At 41.6% G+C, this 23,270-nt stretch overlaps 1 protein-coding gene across 1 annotated transcript in view; it reads left to right on the forward strand.

The window, feature by feature from the left end:
* pcdh11 (protocadherin 11) overlaps positions 1-23,270 on the forward strand; it is a 128,713-nt gene that overhangs the window by 66,054 nt on the left and 39,389 nt on the right. The window contains exon 5 of the mRNA XM_031557887.2: positions 14,764-14,962. Coding sequence (XP_031413747.1) covers positions 14,764-14,962 — 199 coding nt within the window. The remainder of the gene's footprint in view (positions 1-14,763; positions 14,963-23,270) is intronic.

Here is a 23,270-nt window from a genome sequence, read left to right on the forward strand (position 1 = left end):
GCCGAGGTCTGGCCCTGCCCACATAAACACAGCGGCACGTCCTCGCGGTGAGGAACCCAATAAGTCTGGAATAATTCCCCATAAATGAATCCTCTAGAACCATTACTGGGGAGTTCTGCCTCTGCATAATGCGATGGGCAAAGGGAACATTGATGAACTTTTTTAATTATTACGCCGCCTGGGAATTTGATGCTGCCAGCTCAGGGATCCACGCCGTCAGGCCTTTCAGCATTTTTTTTTTCCCACCTCCCTTTTTAATTCACCCAATTTGTTGAACCGAATGAAACACTGAAAGGTTAGAGAGTGGAGTAATTAACGGCGCGGGGCCTAATGTAATCAGGAGGGGATGGTACGTTCCATGAGGATCAATACTGGTCTTTGAGTGTGGGATGGTGGGGAATTGTTCAAGGAAATGTCAACCACTTAATAGTAATAAGCTGATGAAAAGGAAGGAGACCCACGTGTAGAAGGGAGATGGGCTTGAACATGAATAGAGACATCTGTGTCCTGTGCCTATTAAATGCAATGGAGGGACTTATGTTATGTGTGATTAAAATGGTTTGAAAATAGGTCTCTGAGAGATGGCCTTACCCAAATATTAATATATCCGCCATCAAAGGATGGGAGGCGCTTTATTTATGCTCAGCAAAGTTTACATACAGAACAGAAGGTAAATGTGCTGCAATGCCGTTTTATAAATATAAACACAGTAGAGTGCAGTATATGTACCATGTCATCTTTTATGTTGATTTAACACTTAGCAGAAATATTTATGCTTCTGCGCCATCAGAAGCGCTGAAGAGAGCGGCGCAATGCCAACACATACTTAGCCAAGGAGCCGCAGTGACCTTTGAGAGTGCTAACAAACGCCCGTAAAACAATGAACCTGTGAAATATGCACTTGATGAAATGAGAAAGGGCAGGAAAACTAGGCTGTCATGGGGACATCGAGGCTTCGAGGCTTCTTGCTGAATGCCAGAATAATCGTTTTTTCAGTTTACATTGGCGAGGTGCAAGATAAAAACGACAACAAATAATTAAACACAAGTGTTAAAAACAACAACAAATGAAAACATCTCATGGAAAACAATATTGTAATGAGTCAGATTAAGTAGTCATCATATAGGTATGCAGTGTCTCTCCTGTGTGTGTGTGTGTGTGAGGGAGAGAGAGAGGGTGTGTGTGACTTTGTGTCCTCTGTGCGTGTGTGTGTGAGAGAGAGAGAGAGAGAGAAAGAGAGAGGGTGTGTGTGATTGTGTGTACTCTGTGTGTGTGTGCTCACACAGGTGGGTGGTGGGCTCTATGGGAATATGTGCCCAGCAAGGCATGGTGAGATATGGAGCTCTTGATGCTGTGCCGTATTTCACATCCGCTGATACAGAGAGCATAAACAAGGCTCCCAGATAACCGCTTGATAGCAGGTCACATGATCTCCTCACCTCCACTTAACAGCTGAGGTAGAAGTCCAAGGCCCGCCTGACAGTTCTGCAAGACTGAGTTGCCATGACAGGCTGCGCTTGAGCGTCATTTCACTGGATTCACACACTGAGCCCCCCTGCTGCTCTCCCTGCCAAGGAGTCTCGACTGCACAGAGATGAACCCTCCCGCTCTGGCAGTGGGAAACAAGGCTGCTTTACTTCAATATTTGGACACAAAAGCGGATCGAACTCCATAGAAGACCTTCACATGAAGGAGCCTAAATTTGTGTTTACAAGGTCGGGCAAGGTTAGCGGCCATGCTTTGTGTGTGAAAATGCATTTGTACTCTGAGGAGTTAATGAGAGAGAGAGAGATCTGAGAGGAATTGTGCTAACGTCATTACAGTGAGCATCAACACTCATCACGGGTGGCCTACTCTAGAAGTAGTTTATGTTTTGACTAATGGTCTGCTTATTTTCTGATTATAGGATTAACAAGTTGATCAGCCTCGATGCATCTTGCAATGAGGGCATTCGTTGCTTCAGATTTCTCATCACTTTACATGTTCAGATATTCATATAACTGTTCAGATATTTCACATTTTAGACCATAATGCAAATCTCCTCAAGTGTAAATCCTTCAATAATTCAATTTTTTGAGGATTAAATGCTGGAAAGAGCTGCTGGAATTTGGGTTCCCATGGTGACCGACAAGGCATCATTCTCCTGAACACACACAAATATGTCCGACAAAGGCATCGGTTCGGGACTGGAGTCCCTAAAAGCATTTCTACATGCCAAGTCTTAAGAGGCAGGTTGGAAGAGTGAGCTGTTGAAGGACACACAGCACAAGTAGCCCCCTGAGATTTAAGAGCCTTAAGTAATAATTTTCCTCTCACGAAGGGTCACTTTTACACTCTTGCAAGGTCACACAAAACAGCAGGGCAACATTGGTGAGCAACAGTAACGTTATGTTGAGTAATTCTTTGTCCAGTTGCCATGCTATGTTATGCTCTATGTTATGCTAAGTGTGCTCTCATTTTCAGTTGGAATCCTACAAAGAGGATATATACATCTATCTGATTCCCCTTTGCATAAAACATTGTGGGAATTCAAACTGCAAACTTAGAATGGCTTGTATTAAGTGGCAAATATTCTTGATACCCTTCAAATACATTTTGATTGAGTTTGTGTGCTGCAGTAAAATCACAGGATGTGATGGAGGAGATTGCTTGTCTAGCACTCCAAAACTCTACAGAATTATGTAAAAAAAAACTTGAACAAATACGATTTAACCAACCCCCCGCCCGAAAAAAAACACAATTCAGTGCAGCTCTCTCACAAAACCAACGCTATCCCTTCACTTTGCCCATATGCATACAATCTGTCCCACCGTTGGGAGTTAATTTGACCTGGCTGGTTTGTTTAATTAACACAGCACAGTTGTGGTCAGCAGGTAACTGCTAACACCAGCCTTGAAATATGTCAAATATGTGCCATGGCTTTACCTCTATGTAGGTGTGGGGGATCCTTTAACACACCATCAATATTCTATGATTTTAATCTGCAATCTTTCTTGCCAATTTTGAGATGTACTGTTGAGAATGAAATAACAGGTTGTTCAAGTACTCAGAGTTCAAGTATAAAACATATGTTGTAAAATGTAAGGTAACACTTTTTTTTGGATAGCCTGCCTTTAGAGAGGGTAACTGAACATCTCCTAACCCAGGTGTGACCAAATGTAATTACAAAAAGGTGCAAAATGCAAACAACACAAGAGTACACTTTTCAAATCCTGGCACTTTCAGACTTGAACATTCAAAAAAAAATAATACATATTCAGACAGTTGTAATCAGCAGCCAATCGATAACATAACCATTAAATAACAGAAATGATCACCAGTGTCTTAGATCTCACAGCTTTGACCAGCACAATACCTTTAGCTAGATAGAACATGGTCTACCTCTTTCCATTGTTTGCTTCTTTGATAGTATTTTTTCAACTGCTTTAATGTGTTGGCCAGTGATAACTGTTTCCATTTCAGGACCTCGTGAGATCCAGATTTGCCTGGTTGTAGTCAAACTTGATTGATACATTCTCAGCATGTTCCTTTCGAGGCTTCCTTTTAAGGTGGTTGAATAGATGTGTCGTATTACCTCTGGAATTGCTGACCGTAACTTTGCTTTAAGAGGCATATGACTGTACAGCCAAACCAGTTGAATTGCTTTACAAATACGTCACGCATGAAAGAGATCTGTGGAAAAAGGTACGTGAGATAATTTGGCCAATCAACACAGCCATCTGGTAGGCAATCATTCTGTTGGTTTGCTATCTAATTTATGTGAAGTTTGGATACATTAGTAGTAGGACGTCACATCAAAATCTCCAGGATTTGCCTGAAAAGTGAATCACGGATGTCTTCAAGATCAGTCATGTTATGAAATCGTCCGAATCGCCCACCCCTATTTTTATGGCATTCTTGTTCTCCCTCACAAATTGCCAAAGGTACTTGTAAGCATTTCATAACTATTTTGTGTTGAAATGTTTGTAATGTCTTTTGATGGATAACAGACCGTATCTCTCCTCCAATCAAACGCGCATTCCAATGACTACTGTCGAGGCATACAACTAAAAATTGTTCGAATGCCCAGCTCTCTTCGTCATGTGGCCCATCACCATGTTTCATTTGAATAGCATGTCTATGTTAATCAAGGTAATGGACGACTCCCCCTCATGTGGTGGGACTGAGCGTGCCATTCTGGGGATTCCACAGTACAGACGGAGGAACGGAATACATGAGCGAAAAGCATTGTGGGAGCGATGACCTGAAAAGAATCTCCCGCTGCGTTCGTCTGTGATCACTCACAAAAACAGAGACCCCGTTGCATCATCATCTGAAAACTCTACCAATGAACTCATGCCCAGGCTGTCCTCCCAAAGCCTTTGACTACAGGTCCATGCAAAGTCAGGTATACATTGTGTGCATGCACATCATGATATAGAGAATGACACAGGAAGGTCCCATGTAACCTGGAGACATCTCCATGTATTTATTCATATACAGGAGAGGAGACCGTCTCAAGGTTGGAATAAATTGGGAGCTAGAGACACAACACAATAAGCCCTGGTGTTTTTAATCAATTATTAATCCAATATTTTAATGATCAGAAAGCTTGGCATGATCAAAGCCTCAGTTCATGCCTCTCTGCCTCGGCTCTCTCAGACACCCTTCTTGTCTTTGATGTGCTCCACCAACAAATGCACTTACTCCACATTTCACTCCCAGGCATGTGTGTGGGGGCTTTGAAATGGCTGGTCTGGAGAGGCCTTGTTCAGAGGCCAGGGTCAATGACCCGCTCCATCGTCGTGGATCTAATGCACAATCTTTGGCCGCAGACAGCCTCAGATCTATGAAGGCAAGTTTGGGCAGCGCAAGGAGTCTCTATATTGTCGCTCCTCGCCTGTTTAACACCTCTCCTTGACTTTTACCCACTGTTAATTAAAAGCTCACAAAATGTACAAAAAGCTAGCTAGGTATATGTTGTCATTTAGAACTACTTTGACTGTGTGAGGCTACAGGCCTATCATTTTACATAGACAACGTGGACAACCATAATTGTAGGCTGGTTTCTCTTCTCACAAAATGACCTAAAGCACCATTCTCAATATTGATTTATTGGCTGTTTGATTTTCTGTGGCAATGAAACACAAGCCACATTCGCTTCGGCAGCTACTCCATTAGATGTAAAGAACCCAAAAGTAGTAACCGTAGTTACCGTGGTTAAACTCAATGTGGCCTAATATTTTCGGCCATTGACTCCTAATGAACGGATTGTGGATAAACAACACGACATGACAATGACAACAGTGTAACAGTTATACTCTTTATTGATACAAAAAAACCAAGCAATGTTGATTGTGTAATAACCTAAATAGTAATTTTAACAATAGCAAATTGATATTTGCGCTGCTCTAACTTTGTTAGCCTATTAACAGCATTAAGTGGCATTCTTGTATCATTGTATGGGTCTGGATGTCGTAGTTCCCAGATGGTTTAGCAGCATATCAGCTGAACCCAAGTTTTTTTTTACACAACAATATGGCCAGAATAATCATCTGGGAATTTTGCCTTTGTGATGTGCTTACCGCCCCTTTGATTAATGATATGATATGAATATAACTCTTGGTCTTACCTTACACAATGGTGCAATATGAATGATACCGATGGTGTTTGATGTTAGTTACCAACATTCTAGGCCTATAGAAAATTCCATGTGTATTCTTATTGTGTTCACATAGCAGCTCTTTTTGAGCCTGGCTCTTTGGCGTTGCAGTCAGATTGCCGGTTCGGCACCCTGTAGACCCGGGTTCAAGTCCGGGGGGGGGGTGACTGCTCTCTCTCTCTTCGCTACACTATCTATTTTTGAACAGCTGCATAAAACACTACTAATCAGCCTAATTTATTATGTGCGTTTATCAGGCCCCAGCTCACAAACGGGCTGTACATTGAGGCCACCACACCATTTCAATCATTAATATTTCAACAGAGTTTAAACACCATGGTGTATTGACTATTTTATTCATCAGATGCACCAAGCTTTGATTCACCTTCTCAATAGAAAAGAGGACAGCTGAAATCCACCTAATCTGCGCGACAGAAAAATGCCTGTGAAAATTGTGAAACGATTACAATCACCAATCAAACCACAAAGAGCATTAACTCACTAGCCTATTTCACATCACATCATGCCCGGGCCTGGCAGGAGCCTGAGCACCGATGTGCAGACTGTGGTCATAACAGCTTTTGAACACCTTTTAGAGAAGGCCAATTTAGAATATCATCGTAGCGACTGACTCTCCATTATCTCTCTCGACCGCTCAGCCAGAGACTCGTGAGCCTTAACCTTTCAGATTGCAGACGGTAAACAAAGAGAAGAGCCGCCATTAGCGTAATCAGCACCAAAACTATGCAGTTCCGTCATACTAAGGACCAAAACTATGCAGTTCCGTCATACTAAGGACCAAAACTATGCAGTTCCGTCATACTAAGGACCAAAACTACGCAGTTCCGTCATACTAAGGACCAAAACTACGCAGTTCCGTCATACTAAGGACCAAAACTATGCAGTTCCGTCATACTAAGGAGAGAGCATACAGTATGCAGTTCCGTCATACTAAGGACCAAAACTACGCAGTTCCGTCATACTAAGGAGAGAGCATACAGTATGCAGTTCCGTCATACTAAGGACCAAAACTACGCAGCTCCGTCATACTAAGGAGAGAGCATACAGTATGTGGTAGGCCTTCTTCCATTGTCCAGAGTGGTAGAGATTTGAGCAGATTCAAGAGATTTACTCTATTTTCTTATTTTACTTTGTTTATATATGTTTTGCAGTGCATTTTTTATATATATATATATATATATTTCCGATTCACTTTATCTTGTACCATTTTATATCATATTATCTTTTGTTACAAAAACACCAGAGAACTCCCAGATATCTGCTTCTGTTTGCTTGTTGGGTCTGTCAGATAGGCTTTCCTATGTCATAGGCCTACAGTAGACCTATGTTTAAAAGCACTTCATGAAAGATTCTTTTAAGACAACTGAGAACAGAAGACTTTGGCCTCCCATGTTTCTGATAGATTATGCCCTTTATAGACATAGGACCATTTGACTGACTAATTACCATGATGTGCCAGACAATCAAAAGTAGATTTTCTATTCATTGCCACTGAGGACGTGATGAAGGCTTTGGTGGGCGGAGCTCAGGCCGAAGCTCCACAGAGAATGAAACCTAATTGGATAAATTGGATTTTTAAATACATTTTATTGGTAATTACCGGCTAACAGAAACACTGGCCCCTACCTAAGTTGTTCACTGCACATTTCTGTGGAAACTGTCAGCTAAGATCTTTAGTGCTGCATAGAACTCTCAGTGGCAAAATAAGATTCCTTCTGAATACAGACCCAGATTTGCCAAATTAGGAGAGGCCCCAAGCCAGTATGATGACATTAGGTTTTTTAAGTATTTACTCAACATCAACATGTGGGGTATATATAAATACCGTATCAATGTTGGAACTTGGATGCGGAGAAGGCAGGGGGCAATTTCCAAGGCTAAGATACGATTTCGTGTATAAGTCCAAATGTTCTGTGTATGGGCCTATGAGAGCTATTTATTTTTCAATTAAATTTAAATACAACATTCTGTCACCCGATGCAAGGGCATAGCACACATTAACTCTCCACACAAGCAGAACCAGCTGAAAGGACTCCCTGTTGTGAGAGCACAGTTCCATTCATAGCTTTAACCTAATGAGCTAATTAATTTGTTGATTACTATTTTCTGCCTCAAGTTGGATTGTCACATGGCAGTGTTTGTCTCTGTGAAGAAACTAATCATTCAAGGGCGATGTATTATAACAAATGAGGCCTGGAGATCCAATTGGAGTCATCACACAACAAATATGGAACTTCCTCACCGACAAGACATTTTATTGGCAACTGACACTTGCACACAAACAGGGATTTTGTTTGAGCCAGTGAGATAGAGTATGACTGAAAATGGTGCAAAAAAAAAAACCAGTATCTTCTGTAGCTCATTTGGAAGAGATCGGTTGGCTTCAAAAACCGATTACCTAAATGATACAAGTGTCTATAAATAGGATGAATTGATTAGGTGTTGAAGTAAAATGTATTCTCTTTGGAGAAGAAATCAATCCCAACTTTTACTATATTAATTAGTTTATTCCTGGCAGAATGCAAATGTTCTCAAGGTCTGAAGTCTAGTACTGTCTAGTGGGGCCTGGAGGAGTATCTGGAACGGCACAGAAATGAAAATGCTACTCTTATTTTAGCCTCCTCATCTACACCACATCAGGGTGGGTGCAGAGAATAAGGGTACAGTTCATGGAACTCAAAGTAACTTATTCAAGAGGACTTGAAGGGGGATTAATACAAACATTTCAATATTTGATGGATCCAAGTTGTTTACAGCAGTGGCGTTCATTATGTCTGTCCCGTGATGTGTTTTGTGGTGAGGTGGTGTGTGATTGGATGCACGATGGCACACGAGGCCATGCTGTGACAATGCACTCTGTAGCTTAGAGGACCTGACAGGCCACATCACTCAACACAACCAGGGTGTACATCTAATGCGCCTCAGTCACATCGCCAGTGAAGACCGGGGCTGAGAGCATTCTGTGTGATTTGTTGATTTGTTGACATGAATACTTTGCTTCCCGTTCACTTGCAGATCAAAAGACATAACCATCATTTCACCTCCCGTAGTTCAACCCATTTTCTCTTCATCATCGTTGCTTCTCTCCATCCGATTTATCTCTTGTCTGTGCGTGGCAAGTTGTGCCGTTGGATTTCTTTGTGCGCGTGGAACAAAGTAAACAAAATCAGTGATTAAAAATTAAATACAGTTATTTGTTTCGGAGCTATTACCAGGGTCCCCTGGGAGGGAATATTACGTTGCTGCCTTGTGGGCGTCTTTTGTTCCCAATCTGGAGGCTTGTCACTATTTATTGTTCATTTTTGATGCTTTATTTGATATTCTGTGCTCTTTCTCTGACATGCAAAGATGGCTTCATCAGACTGTCACTTATTGCTTGTTAAGTCGTGGAGTCAGGCTCACCCGGCACAGGCAATGCATTTCACCTCAAGGTATGTCAGTGGGCTCAGGCAGTAATCAGACTTGACTGGAATCCCTGACTGCAGAGTCTCTATTTGAAATCAATACATAGTCACGCACGTCAAACCAATAAGCAAAATCATACCTTGTGGCTGACACATATTAGAGGAGAATAATGATTAGGATTAGAGAATCGCATGGCCTTTGGTATTGTGTATGTTTTTCAATTCTTAAAAATATATTGTTAATATATTGAAATATTTTGTTAACGCTTTTCTGGATAATTGTAAGTAGCTTCTTGTTGTAGTATAGTATGTGGCTTTAATTCAACTGCTGTACAGTGAACCTCACACTCATGAGCTGGTTATTTTCTTCTATTATTTTATTACGAGACACTAATTAAAGCAAAGCATGACAAGGGAGGACATTTTGAGATCGTTCCTTTCTCCAGCAGACATTTTAAGGCACCATTATAAAAAACTGTGTTCACAGTGTTCACTGTCTTGTATTTTGAAGACTGTTCCGGATCAGTGACCCTGTAGTCTTCACTTTGCCCTTCGCCTCCACCTTGTAAGTGATATTGATGAGCGATGTTAATGATGATGGTGCATTTGCCATCACATGCTTAACGAGGTGACGGTTGTTCAGCTGTCCCTAGCCTCGCTTATCAAGCCTTGTTTGGCCATTTGCCCGTGTAAATGCATTTCGCTGTTTTTCGGATCAGAAACGATTTATTTATAGGAAATGTCACATGGCAATGTATTGTGACTCAGTGGGTTCTGTTGAGGGACAAGCCTAAGAGCATTTTTTGTTTGTTTGCTTCAAAATTGTCTTTCAAGTTTTTTGAAGTAGCTCTGCTACACTGTGGCTGCTCTCTTTCATTGCTGTCAAGTAACGACCTCAGCCGAGTGGCTGAGAAAGCAGAAGATTGCACACACACATCTTTAGCAGTCATTTGCATATAATACTTTTAAAGTCTAGTTGTGTTTCAGTTTTTGAGAAAGACCCTTTTTTTCTCTTTTGGTAATTCACTGCTCTTTTGGGATGCACTGAGGTCTAGTTTTTGTTGTTGAAAACTTGACAATCTAAAGTCCTTGTAAACAGCAGTGGTCTTTCAACTAATCTCAGCTGTTCAGCACTTGGGTGTCATTATGCTAGAAGACATCATAGACTTCAGGCTTTTTTTTGCGAAAAGACTACAGAGTGTTTTCACCTCAAACAAGCCAGCCTCTATACTCCAACACTATTTGTTGACTCTTGCACCATCTGTTCGTTTATTTTCTGATAAAAATGCTGGAATGTATCAAATATTTAGTGTAGTCCGTCTTCACACAGTACTCTTTTGCAACACCTCAGGACATTGAATTTGAATGAGCAATAAAAATATCCCTCCAAATCTAACAAAGACAGTGGACAGTGTTAAAAAAGGCAAGTGAAAACAAATACAGCCATTTACTTTGCAGGGTGCTGTGATAAAACAGGGGAGGCATTGCTCATATGTTTCTTCCCCGAGCCCCAAACAGTCACTGCAAGGAGATCTGGAGAGCTGCCTGCTGGTGCTTTGCTGGTTTGTGAGCAGCAGCAAACGAGAAAATTAACCATAATGCTATTTCATGGTGCTCCACTGTTGGAGATCACCCCTGCCTGGGTCTGCAGTGGCTAGATGGGGGGAGCAGCAGCAGGACTGCGGGTCACTCTGCATGAGCGCACACATATTAGTTAGCTTCCCATCTCCTATTCATGGGTACAAGATTTAAGCTGCCCAGAAAAATAAAACTGATGATGATCCCGTATTCAGGAATTGGAAAGGGAATGAGGAGAAAACTGTTAAGAAGCTAAAGTAGATGGGGGAAAAGCCGGAATAGACAGAATGGCGTGAAGGTTCCAGCTCGCTCGGAATCAAAGAAGCGTTTATGGTGCATTAGCGGCAGGCTTTCGTGAATTTCTGCAACCCTTGCTTTGAATAATAATGTCACATGTACTGAAGATGTCTGAATAGAGACGAGATGAGATGTTCCATACGCTTCATGTTTTCTTTACCTCACGTCTTACAGACAAAACAATCTGTACAGCTGAAAGCATTTCTCATTTAATTTCTTCTAAGAGACAAACTTGCGTTCTTAATGGCTCCAAGATCTATCAGCAAAATGTAGTACACTGTATCAAAAGACATTAAAGCAACATGTAGCACTCATGCCAAAGATATGCATTTCTTTACTACACAATTAGTATATAATACCGTGCTTTTCTACTCAGAGTTGAATGTACTCCGTTCAATGTATTCAAGTTGGTATCTTGAGCTATACAAATCTGCATCTAATGCAGTTCTGGAAAAAGACTATAGGTAGGCCTATTGCATGTTTACTTTCTTGAAATCCTAAATATTGTATTCTGGAATAAACATCCACTCGTCACTTTCTACTGATTCAGTGTTCTGTTGCTTGTAGGGATGGTGTTTATTGGTGGTGACATGATTATCCTAATCAGATAGCTCTCTAACCTGAGTCTTTAAAAAGCAGGAACATGTTCAGTGGAAGCTGATTTTAGGCTTAAAATCTTATTCAATGGGTGAGAGGCTGCATGAAAATGAATCCTTTTACCCCAATACATCTCTTTTTTTTTTTGCCAAAGATCAAACAGGTATGCCGTTTAGATCCTCGGCGGCAGCACGAAGAGCAAATCTCTGGTGAAATACTCCACAGTGGTCCGAGTTGATTCATCAAAGACTGAAGGGGGTTCAGCCACTGTGGTTCTTTGCCAACACTCCAAAAAAAAAAAGATGTCCACTTTCTTTTGAATTATACTTCTATTCTGACTTTGCATGGACGAGATGGCGATTCGGTGATCTGTGACTTCCCTGTGGACCAGGTGGCCGCTGGGCTGCCTCCCCTCCTCTCCATTTTAATATGTGGGGCATCTAATCCTCTAACCGATGAATCCAGCTCCATCTGCACATTGTCTGCTTTGCCACCAGCGAGGAGCTTTGGCATGGACTCGCTTGTTGGAGAACTTGGCTTATTTCCCCCCCTCTCTCTCTTTTTTTTATCTCTCTGCACATACTTTTGATGGCAATGTTTTATCTGGTCAGACAGGCTTTGTTTGGTCTTCATATCTCCTCCAGCAGCTTGTGTTTGCTTTGCTGATTTCTGGCATGTTCTTTAAACAAGTGATAATGCTTTACAAAACATACACACCTTGACTCTGACTTTTGAAAAGTATATATTTCACTTATATATATATATATATATATATATATATATATATATATATTAAAATAAATTACATGCTTTTAAGATGAAACAGGAATACCATTAATGCACAATAGTAGTTTCTTAGATTCAAAACATACCCTATTCTGTAAAATTGTCGTTGTCCTTATTGTCCTTGACAGCCGTTTTTAATTATTTCTGGCACTATATTCTGGAATATGTTAAGTGATTGCAATATGAGTGCATGACAACAGTCTCTGATTTTCAGGGGCTTGGCAATCTTCTCACAGATTTTTTAATAACTGAAGACCCATTGATCATCTGAAGTTGGGTTCTGGTCTTCAAAAGTTGGAAAATAGGAACTCGTATTTTGATTCTCACAAGACTTAGAAGAAGTTTTCACAGCAATGAGTAGGTCAGACTTTCTCACAAACTTGTTAGTTTGGTGAGAGTGTAATTAAAAGTAAAATCACAGCTGGTGTTGTGATGCCTTATTTTTATTTGAATGGCTTGTGAATAATAGACAGGATGATTCTCATGCAGCATTCTGTTGTTCTGTCAAATGTCATCAACAGCAAACTACTCAGCAACCCACTACTGTTCAGGTTCAGGGGACAGGAGGCGGTTGCTACGCTCCTGGTTGAAATTGGCAAATTAAATGGAGAGATATTTTCAAGAAAATATAAAATGCAAAACAGGACCAACTGTTGTCTGTTTTTAATTGAACAGTGTGGCACTGGAGCCATATTGGTTCAATGACAGACCACAAGACAAAGGGAACATTATGCTACAACATTCTATACCACATGAGTCAGCCGCTGCAGGATCAAATATAAGCTTCGTCAGCCACAAAAAAAAACAAACACTGTTTTTGTGTAATGTATGTCAGACACACATAAAGACATTATATCAGTTACTGTAATGTAAGATATTTTGATTTAAAAAGCTTAAAAAGCCCTATTTCTTACCACCAGTTTTGCGTTACATGATCTTCATATCTTGTTTCATTGCCGTTATTCTGTGATTCAATAGACAGTGTGCATTTTGCACAGCGTCTGTTAGTCAGTGTTTCTCTCTCAGCCTCAGAATGTGGGATGTCATAGAAGGAGAAGGAGAAGAAAAGGACTAAAGCTACCCTAAGAAAATGATTATACACCCTGACTACTAATTGTGAGGATTTAGTTTAGGGATTCCTGCTGATAGCTGTTAATTTCACTCTTAAGCTGTTTTGAGATCTGTTTTTTTGGCAGCGTGTGGCATTCATCTGCTGCCAAGATGTCTCCTCCACCCATTCTTCTGTCTGCCTTATCAAAAGACGTTGAGGAGTTTATCTGTGTGCCTCAACAACCAAATTTGCACTGATTGCTGAAACTCGAAGGAAGGTCGTATTAGCTGAAGTAGTCAGAAAAAAACCACATCATTCGGTCCATATAGAAGTAATTTTTCTGTGACTACTGACATGGCAAATAGAGACCCCAATAAAGATGTCTGGGGATGAATTAAATGTTTCTTTGATACCTGGCCAAAGAGCAATTATTTCCTAAGTGTATAGCAAAGGAGGGAAAACAGAAAAGGAAAAAGGAGACAGACACACAATAGGGAAATACAGGCAGAATAAATTGTTTGAATTTACCGCCTAATGCCTGTGATACAAAATGGAAAATGTCTTCTGCCCAATTTCACAAAGAAACGAGAAAGTCGTTTCTCAGAGTTGCCTTTGGCTGTTTCCCTAGTTCCACCAAATTGAGTGTCTGCAAAAAGGTCACGAACACAAACCACTTCAGCTCTCCGGAGAGATGGTGTGTTCCAGCTTTGAACATGAAAATCTACATACATTTCTCAGGCCTGCCAGTTGAAAGCCTCTGTATCTCTCAAACTAGGCCACTGTGTCGCAGGTTCAACGTGGTGAAACTCACTGAATATTTAGAATAACTGTGGGCAAATTACAATCAGTTTCAAATCTGAACAGATGTTGAAGTCACACAGGGGCTGAATCTTTGTTAACTTGAAGCATTAATGTACATAAGAATAAGCCACAAAGTTTCTACAGCAGCTCATCTGAATACCAACCATGTCTTTAAGATTGAATTAGAAACCTTAAACATAAAACCGATTGACTTGTTTTAGGTATTGTGGGATTTCATGGATCATCCTAACAGCCTGTTGTGGTCATTATAATAATGGCTGGAGGGAATTTAATACTGTATTTTTAAAGGCTGAAATGCACATTATATTGACAACTGACATGAGACTTACATGTCCTGGAGGTGCACACCTCTCCTTTGTACACATCCACCCCCAAGTCAGCTAAGGCAAGGCAGAAAAACACACAACACTGAGATGAGACCCTCATAATTTCTGATCACACCACATCCACCACCAATACCGAATAACAATGTTTGTTTGTTTGTTTGTTTGTTTGTTTGTTTATTTTGTTGCCATGAAACTCCCAGCCTAACCACTGATGTGTCCGTATCTGTTGTGCTGTTGCAGACAACACGGCGAGTGACATTTCACCTCCCGGACGGCTCTCAGGAGAGCTGCAGCGACAGCGGCCTAGGGGAGCACGAGCCAACCAGCACGGCCAGCACCACGCAGCCCCTACCCCTGGGCTTCCCGCAGGAGGAGTACTACGAGCAGACCTCGCCCAACAGCCGCACCGAGGGAGATGGCAACTCCGACCCGGAGTCCAGTGAGTACCGTTGGCTCATTCTGAAGCGTTTCCCAGCCTCGTCCTTTCTATGGGGGGTTGGCAGTGTTCCATGTGAGAGGATGAGAAGTTAGCGGCGAGGCCGGGAGTACGTGGCAACCGAAATCGTACGCCTATTAGTTCAGTTGTTGGTCAGCACTTAGGAAACAGCAGATGTGCTTTGATGCTTCACGGCACATCTTCTCCCTGATTACCTCCAAGGTACTTTAAAAATCAGTGGCTTTTGTCTCTTTTTTTTGGCCTGAGGGGGTCTGATGGTGACATTTCATGCGACAACAACAATTGAAAATCTTCCTTATGGGGATGGTCAGTGTTTATGTGGTAAATAGCAGGTGTAGGCTGTGTGCTGTGTGGAAGGAAAGCTTGTTAGCGAGCTCCCCGCTAAGGTTGCTTAATGATCGAAGAAAAGGAGTGGTAACGCTCAGATTTATGGCTTACCCATTTCTATGAGCAGCAGGAAAAGTTGTGTGCTGACGAGGATTTATGGATATCCTCTGTCATGTAAATATTAAGAAGCGGGTGCAGTCTGTGACCCATTGATGAAAAGCTGCTGGCATTTGTCGGGTAGAATGCAGTGGAGCTGTCAAAAGCCAGCGCAGGATGCTTTGATTCCGTGGCTATTTCCACACCATAATCAGAAAGTAGTGTGGTGACTCTGATCAGCATAGATCTCTTCATTTCCTGTGTTCTACACATCAATGATATGGGTGAATTACCATAGCATCGCTCAAGTTGTCACAGGCGACACAATTTGCTTTTTTTCCCCTCCCTCTCCATTCTTTCCTTTTTTTTGTTGAAGAGAGAACACAGGAGAAATAAATTGCTTGGCGTTCACCTGAAGTTCTGCTTTCAGTCTTGGTCGTAAATGAGACGATGGCCACTCGCACGTCTCCCTCCCTCTCTGCATTGCAGCACCGCCTTTGTCAGAGCTCTGCATGTCAGTGTGACGGGGAATGCATTTGTGTGTGTGTGTGGCTCTTGGTAGACACTGCTATCTCCATACATGTGACTGTTTAATCTTCTGCTTGAGATTTGCTGTTATGAGACTAGCCAGTTGTCTGTGATAAAACCCCATACTGAATATTGTCCTGATTAAATGTACGCTGCTTCAAATCATCCCCTTTTGTATTAAAAGGATGAAAAAAGGCCCTGCTTTTATTCTCCAACCAATATTTTGAATGGCAGTCATATGGTCATATTTTTAAAAGACCATTCCCAATAGAATTACTGCATGAGCTTGTTTTTGTTAGAACCAATCATTGTTTTTTTGTTTGCTGATGGCCAGTGGTTGACAGTGATATTTCAGCTGCTGTCATTAAAAGATATTTTACATAGCAGAGAGCGTATGAATATGTAAATGTAGTCCATCAAAACTACACTTCACCCATCAAAATTGACAAAAAAAATAAGAAATTATTAATTTCTTCATAAAATATGTAATGGCTGTGGTCTGCTTACAGAGAGCGTTCGGTGGTTTATTTAAGTTTCCAGAGTGACAGTCTCATGCATAAACATTAACAACCGTGGCTGTGATAAATCAAGGACACACCGTACCGTTTTTTATTTTTGCTCATTTTCAGAAAGATGGTCCGCCATTGTGCAAGTGTAAAAGTGATAGCATCTTGACGTGCATTCATCTTGTGGGGGCAATTCTGGCTCTGTCACCCAGAGTAGTGAGACTAAGGGTTCCTTAAAGGTTCCTCCATCTCGAGCGGTGGGAACCTGAAACATATGCTGTGCAAGGATAGAAGTCAACCGAGCCTTTCAGACCCATTTCCTTGCCCAAAAGTTCACTGATAAAACCTGACACTGTAGTCGAGGGTTCAAAAGGAAGGAGAGATCCGCTCTCTGTTGACAGACTCTGAGACGAGTGCATCGGAGGCGTAGGGAGCCCAAGACGGATTAGATATGGTTTTATCAATGAGCAGCAGGCAGCTGTGGCTGTGGCAATCGCTTATCTTGTCGTCTCAATTTGAAAAGAGTGAGAACAAGAGAGAGAGAGAGGAGAGAGAAAGATGGAAAGAGAGCAAAGTCAGGGACCAGAGGAAGACAGAAGGAAAAGGTGATGTGAAAAGTGAGAATAGGGAGGGGGGAGAAAAAAAACACTGCTAAGCTTTTGTGTTTTGAAAGGTGGTCTGGCAAGGTCTTGCGTGTCAACGCGCGGTGAGTAACTACCTGTGCGAAAGAAGACAATGCGGCCTTGCTGGGACAATGAATTTCTTGACTCCTCTTTAAAACAGCATCTTTATTAGACCACCCACTCTTGAAATAAAGTTCATGTGGCATTTATGTTTCTATTATTTATGAGATGGGAGGCAATTCATTTTATGGCCTCTTTGGCTTTCCTTCCCGGGGCTTGCTTTATCCGACTGTCAGCAGTCCCACTCTGTGCCACGCTGTACCCTGCGCCTGTCAAACATGCCACTGCCCCAAGCCCACTGGCTAAAAGCTTCAAATTAGCATGGCAGTCGTGGGCTCCACCCAGCCAACCACGGTAACAGATGGCATTAAAATGCACAAATAATTTGCAATTATAATGCCGTGTTACCTATCCCTCTAGGCCGTCACCAAACGTTTGTGTTGCACATCAAAACATGGGATGCATGGACATACAGTATATGGACAGTTTGGATTGCCATGGAAACAGGGAGGCAGGGCATGTGTACATTTGTTGTTCTCCTTCCAGGTGACCCCCCCCCCCCCCCCTATGTCATCTTGATTGTTCAAACAAACACCGGGAGTGGTGAAATGTTGCGCGCACAAAAAAAGGGTGTCATCTGTCTGAGATTGGGGCGCTCCAACTGCAAATCCTTAATATTTAATTGGCATGGTTGTTGGGAGTCATAAATAATTCTCTAATTACAAATTGTCTGGCAAAGTGCATCACATTAATTGTGTCAAGACTGTTACATTCAAGAGCTAGTGTCTAGTCTGAGGAAATCTGGGGGAAAAAAAGAAAAACACTACAAAGCTAATTTGGCCTAATGGTGTGCCTCATAATTGCATGAGTCAGTTTGTTTCTGTCCAAATAAGTCAGATTAATTACATAATGGATATTTATATATCTGCCCAGCTGAGAAACTGCAATGTGTTGATTTATGTCTTTGACAGCCCTTCAAGACATCCTCTGGTCAATGCAGCACTGAGGAGTGCTTAAGCAATCAGTGGTGTCCACTTTGAGTGGAGCTGCCCAGCGTGATTTGTCGAGCTTGCAGTAAACAGACAGCTAATCCAAAATCAAATTAACAAAAAGCAAAATAATAAACAAATTAATTTGAAATCCAATATTTGTAGTTTTTTTTTGCATAAGCATATGGTATGACACGACTTTTCAGAAATGGCACAAAAGTGCTCCAAACCAAATACTTTAAGGCTAAAGCTCAGATAAAGTTAAGAGCCGTAATATGTGCTTGGTGAAATCCTCACATCAAATCCATCCACCGCGTCTTCTGAATGGTACAGTTTTTGGTCCAATCCATTTTTGAAACCATATTGCTGTTGTATTGTATTGTACACTGCGTGTTCGGGATTTGCTCTTCGAAAGAAGCCTCCATTATAGGGACTTAAAGCATTTGGCTAAATGCACTGGGTGTGTGTGTGTGTGTGTGAGTCATCGAGAGATAAAAAAAGATATCTTAATCTCTACCATATGGCCTCTGATCTGATGGCCATCGTATGCTTTGTCTTTCAAATATCCAAATCTGCCATGAAAATAAACCCACCCTTTTTATTCATTCATCTATAATAAGATTACAGATTTAATCATACCCAGTCTTAGAGTAAGAGTTTTATTGTACACTTTCCCTAAGTGTCTTCGTGGGTAATTATCATTGTTTTCCTCTAAAGCCTGCACTTACGTTAAGAGTAATCTGCATAAAATATATTGATTGGATCTGTTCCAATTAATGCCATATCTATACTATCTCTATGATCTTCCAAGTATGATTGAAAATGGCATATTCAAGTTATGTGACATGTTGACACACATACAGTATCCAATACTAAACTGTATTAGACCCGTGCCTACTGTGTTTGTGTCACACTATATCATTTGGGTTGTGTAGATACACAAGTGCTATGTGTGTCCACTATAAAATGGTCCATTAAGCCAGGCTGTCAGGGACTTTAATCAAGACTCAGACTGGGGTGAATGTTTGCTTCTTAACAAGCCAAAGAGCAAACACTGCTTTTGTGTATGTTGAGACCCGTTTGGACCTCCGTGGAAAACACACAGTATTCAATTATCAATTATATTATTGGACCAGTACAGCAATTAGGAGTGATGAACATGAAGCTTAATGACACAAGGCTCTGTGGGTCTCTGCCCCCCCCCGCACTCTCATTGGAAATACTGAGACATTGACTGACACGTCATTACTCTAAATCCATCCAACACACCGTAATGCCCTTAATTAATGTTAACTTACCAGAAGCATCCACAATCGCCAAGTCATTCCTCGTTGAGAGACATGTTTTTCTCCATCCGAGTTATGTAACATCCACCTGAGCCAGTTTTCTCCAGCAAGGAAGTAAATGATGATGATGACACAAAGGTGAACAAAAAAGGAAGAAAGAAGGAAAGAAAGAACAAGAAAAAGAGAGAAAAAACAAACAGTGGGGAAAAGTAGTGTTTTTTTCTGGTCGCTTTTCTTGCAGTAGAAGAGTACTTTTGAAAGGCATATAAGAAAAAAATGTCTTCTAAAGACCCCTTGAACTTGTACAGCATCTGTAATGGGCCCAGCAATAACCATAACATTTAGCCTGTCTGAACCTATATTTCTTTGCCCTTTTTCCTTTTATTTAATTTTTTAGATTTCAGGGCCCATATTGGTCATGAAGACATTTGAATGAGATAATTTGAATGTTTCTCAGAGCCAGCGGGGTTTGTGGACGTGTTCAGTTCATAGAGGTGATCTAGAGGGGAACCACTGTTTTGTCTGGTTCAAATGCCATTGAGAGTTGTCTCTGGGAGACAAGCTATTGATCTGGAGCATCAACTCAAATCACTGAAATCTCCTTTATTTCCTTAGGAGAGCCAGGAAAGTGTCATGCAAGAAACTTGCCCTCGAGTAAATTAAGCAGTCAGTATTGGAGCTTGAGCTCTCAAAGGACATGAAAGAAAAGCTGAGTAAGACCCCAGCGCTTCATTGTATGATTAATACAATATTTTATGGAAATATAACAACAGTTAACTTTACAAACAAAGATTCTCTAACTTTAAAAACAAACCATTGCAATTATTTTTTATACAGAGCTCATTGTGGTCCTAAAACAGACAACACATTTCAGAAAGCCATGGATTGTATACTCATGAATAAATGATTAATTAAACGGCCGGGTACCCTTTAGTGATAATAGTCATCACTACTTTATGTCCACCAGTTAGAGAGAACGAATCCTTCAATTTGTTATTTAGAATGATAGCTACTTGCTAATTGATTGGCAATGCAAACAAGCGTAAGAAGCGTTTTATTCCTTTAATATGCAAAGACTCAGGTTCAAATTCCCCCCTAAGTCATGGGCCTTCAGAGGCCTTTCAAAGACTTCCACAATTAAAACCCCCATTCTGAACTTGTTACCGCGTTGAACACGGCTCAGGTCTGGTTTGGAGATGGATCAATAGCTGCCGCGTTTGATTGGATCTCCGGACACTGTGGGCTGATCTCTGCAGGGGTAACTTCAAAAGGCTTCCACAAAGGCTCTGCCTAACAACTGGCTATCATTTTTTCTGACACATAGTGTGATTTTCTAAATCGGTACCACCTCTCCCAGAATACAAATTCCCCCAGAATGTGTCACTTCTCCTACTGCTATTTTAATACAGCACAAAACAGTGTTGGAATGAATGATGTATATTACATTTAGCCCACTGTTATTTGGTCATTATTTCCCCCCCCAAGCCAAGGTTCCATCATGGCAATTGACAACTTCTTTATTTTGGTGTCATACGAACAAACAAACAACCCGCTTCACAGATTTTTAAAGTACGCTTACCGGACCAAACATGGCCACTGTCCACGTTTGCAAGTTGCCAAAGTTGCCCCGCGCTGCCAAACCCCCGTCTATTTATGTGACTCGCACATCAACAAAGGAGCCGTGCGACTGCATCCTGTCCAACTGGCATGCTCCCACCGTCACCCCTTCATGTGTCCATGCCAGCAGAATATGTACGGCAGCTATCAAAGCAAATGCAGGATGTCCAGGCCTGGAAAGTGTGTTAATGTTTCATGTTCTTGGTTGTCATGATGAAATTATGACTCCAGCTGTCTGGAAACTCCTTTGAGATCTGGTGTAGTTCTGTAGGCCGGCCACATCCCGTTTCATGGATTGGACATGGAGCAGGGGTGGCATGCTCTCGGCCTTCTGCTTCGTTTACATACAAAGGCAGGGAGTTATAGAAAGCCAGTGAAATATAGATATGGTGATGTTTTATTAAAGGCTGTTTGTTACAGGTAGCTTTTACAAGAATATTTCACCTTTACAGCCCTGCTGTACTGTGTTGATCCTGCCTTTAGCTGGCCAGGTGAAAGAGGTCCTGGGTTATCGATGGAAATCTATTGATGCAGAACAGTTGGGATTTAGAAATGTGCGTTACCTGAAGTTCTACATTTCAGCAGAATTTCCCTTGTTTTGTTTTTTGCTATGTGTGTGTATTATGTGTTTTTTTCCCTATGTATTGTGGGAATTGCAGTTCATGTGTGAATGTGTTTTTAAAAGCGGAATGTTTATATTGATCATTCTCTGCTTCCTTGCCCTACTTTGAGGGTTTCCTCTCTCCCTTTTACCTTTGATTTCAACAGAAATCTCTTGTTAGCTTAGGAGTGCAGAGATGAGAGAGAGAGCGCCCAATCATTGCCTAACAATTTGAGTGAAAATCCCTTTGGCTGCACAATTGCTCTGCACAGAGACAGCAATTTCACCGCTGCTGTCAGTGCAGACAGCTGTAATGTTTTCAAGAAATCTAAAAAAGTAAATAGCCTTTCCATTTGCACTTAACACAGGCAACATTACTGACCAATTACATCCCGAGTGTTTGGGGGGGGGGGGGGGCACACACCTTCGTGTTGAAATTCTGTATTTTCTTTTGCAAAAAAAAATGACAGCATGCAAAGGTCGAACCCTCCCAAAGACTTCCATCCACTTTTGATCAGCATCTGATCTTCAGGCGGCTCTGAGGTTATGGGGAGGCACTCTGAGGTTTCCTTTAAGATATGGCATGCTGCATTGATTAAAATACATGGCCTCATCCCCTTCTCATTTTTCACATGCAGACAGTCTCAAGGATAAAGATGGGCCTGCTCCAAAGGAGCTATTGACCAAAATAACTGAGCATCAATACAGTTCCCTGAAGGCAGAACAGGCCCAGCAGCAGAGGGGTTGTATTTTTGATGTGTCTGCTCCATACCGCTATTGACCGGCACTGTCCTTATATCCTCGGAACAGCATGGCGATCATGTCAAACATATGCTGTTGCCATTTAAGAATCCTCCGCTGTCACATGGAATCTTTGTGGGTTCTGGTGATGCGAAGGGAAGAGAGAGGAGGAGGAGGAGGAGGAGGAGGGGAAAGAGACAGGAAGATGGAGTAGTGTTGCATATAGGCTGTTGTTCCTATAGGAGAGTGACAGCAGTCACTAACAGACTGCTGTAGTCTTCGATTACGCATTTTTAACAACCCCACACGTCCTTGAGTCATTTCTCTTCCTTTGAAGCTATAATCAAAATGGATTTTTAAAGTTCAGTTAATCACTGCAATAGAATCAATTTGAATATTTAAATAGCTTGATAAAATTTCTTTAGCTTTTGCCTCTCATTCATTTCACCCTATTACACGTTGAAATATGATTTTATAATATGGTAAAAATTAGCGCTGTACAAACATTCGGTACAGCAGAGGTACATTTCCCCATTCATCCCATCTCGGTTAAAGTGTCGGGAAGATGCAAAATCACCCCCGCAATGACGATGAACGATGGGAGAAACTGCGGCAAACTAGCCCCGTCTTGGCTGAACAATGGGATGTGAGTAAATACTCCTCCTTCGCTCTCAGTCACTCATCCTCGCCCAGGTCAGGGTGATTGGCGCTAGGTGTGTCTGTGCATGCGTGAGCCGGATTAGCGCCTGACACCCCGCAGTGCGCTGATCAATGCCCGCACTGATTCTTTGATAGATTGGTATTCCTGTATAAATGGAGGACTTCAGAAAGCCAGTAACACAGACAGATGGAGTGTGGGAACGCTGCTGCTTTGCCGAACGAGGAAAAGGGATTGCAGTGAGGGGGAGGCACGGAG

Source organism: Clupea harengus, chromosome 20 (genome assembly GCF_900700415.2).
Source record: "Clupea harengus chromosome 20, Ch_v2.0.2, whole genome shotgun sequence".
NCBI classification, from domain to species: Eukaryota; Metazoa; Chordata; class Actinopteri; order Clupeiformes; family Clupeidae; genus Clupea; species Clupea harengus.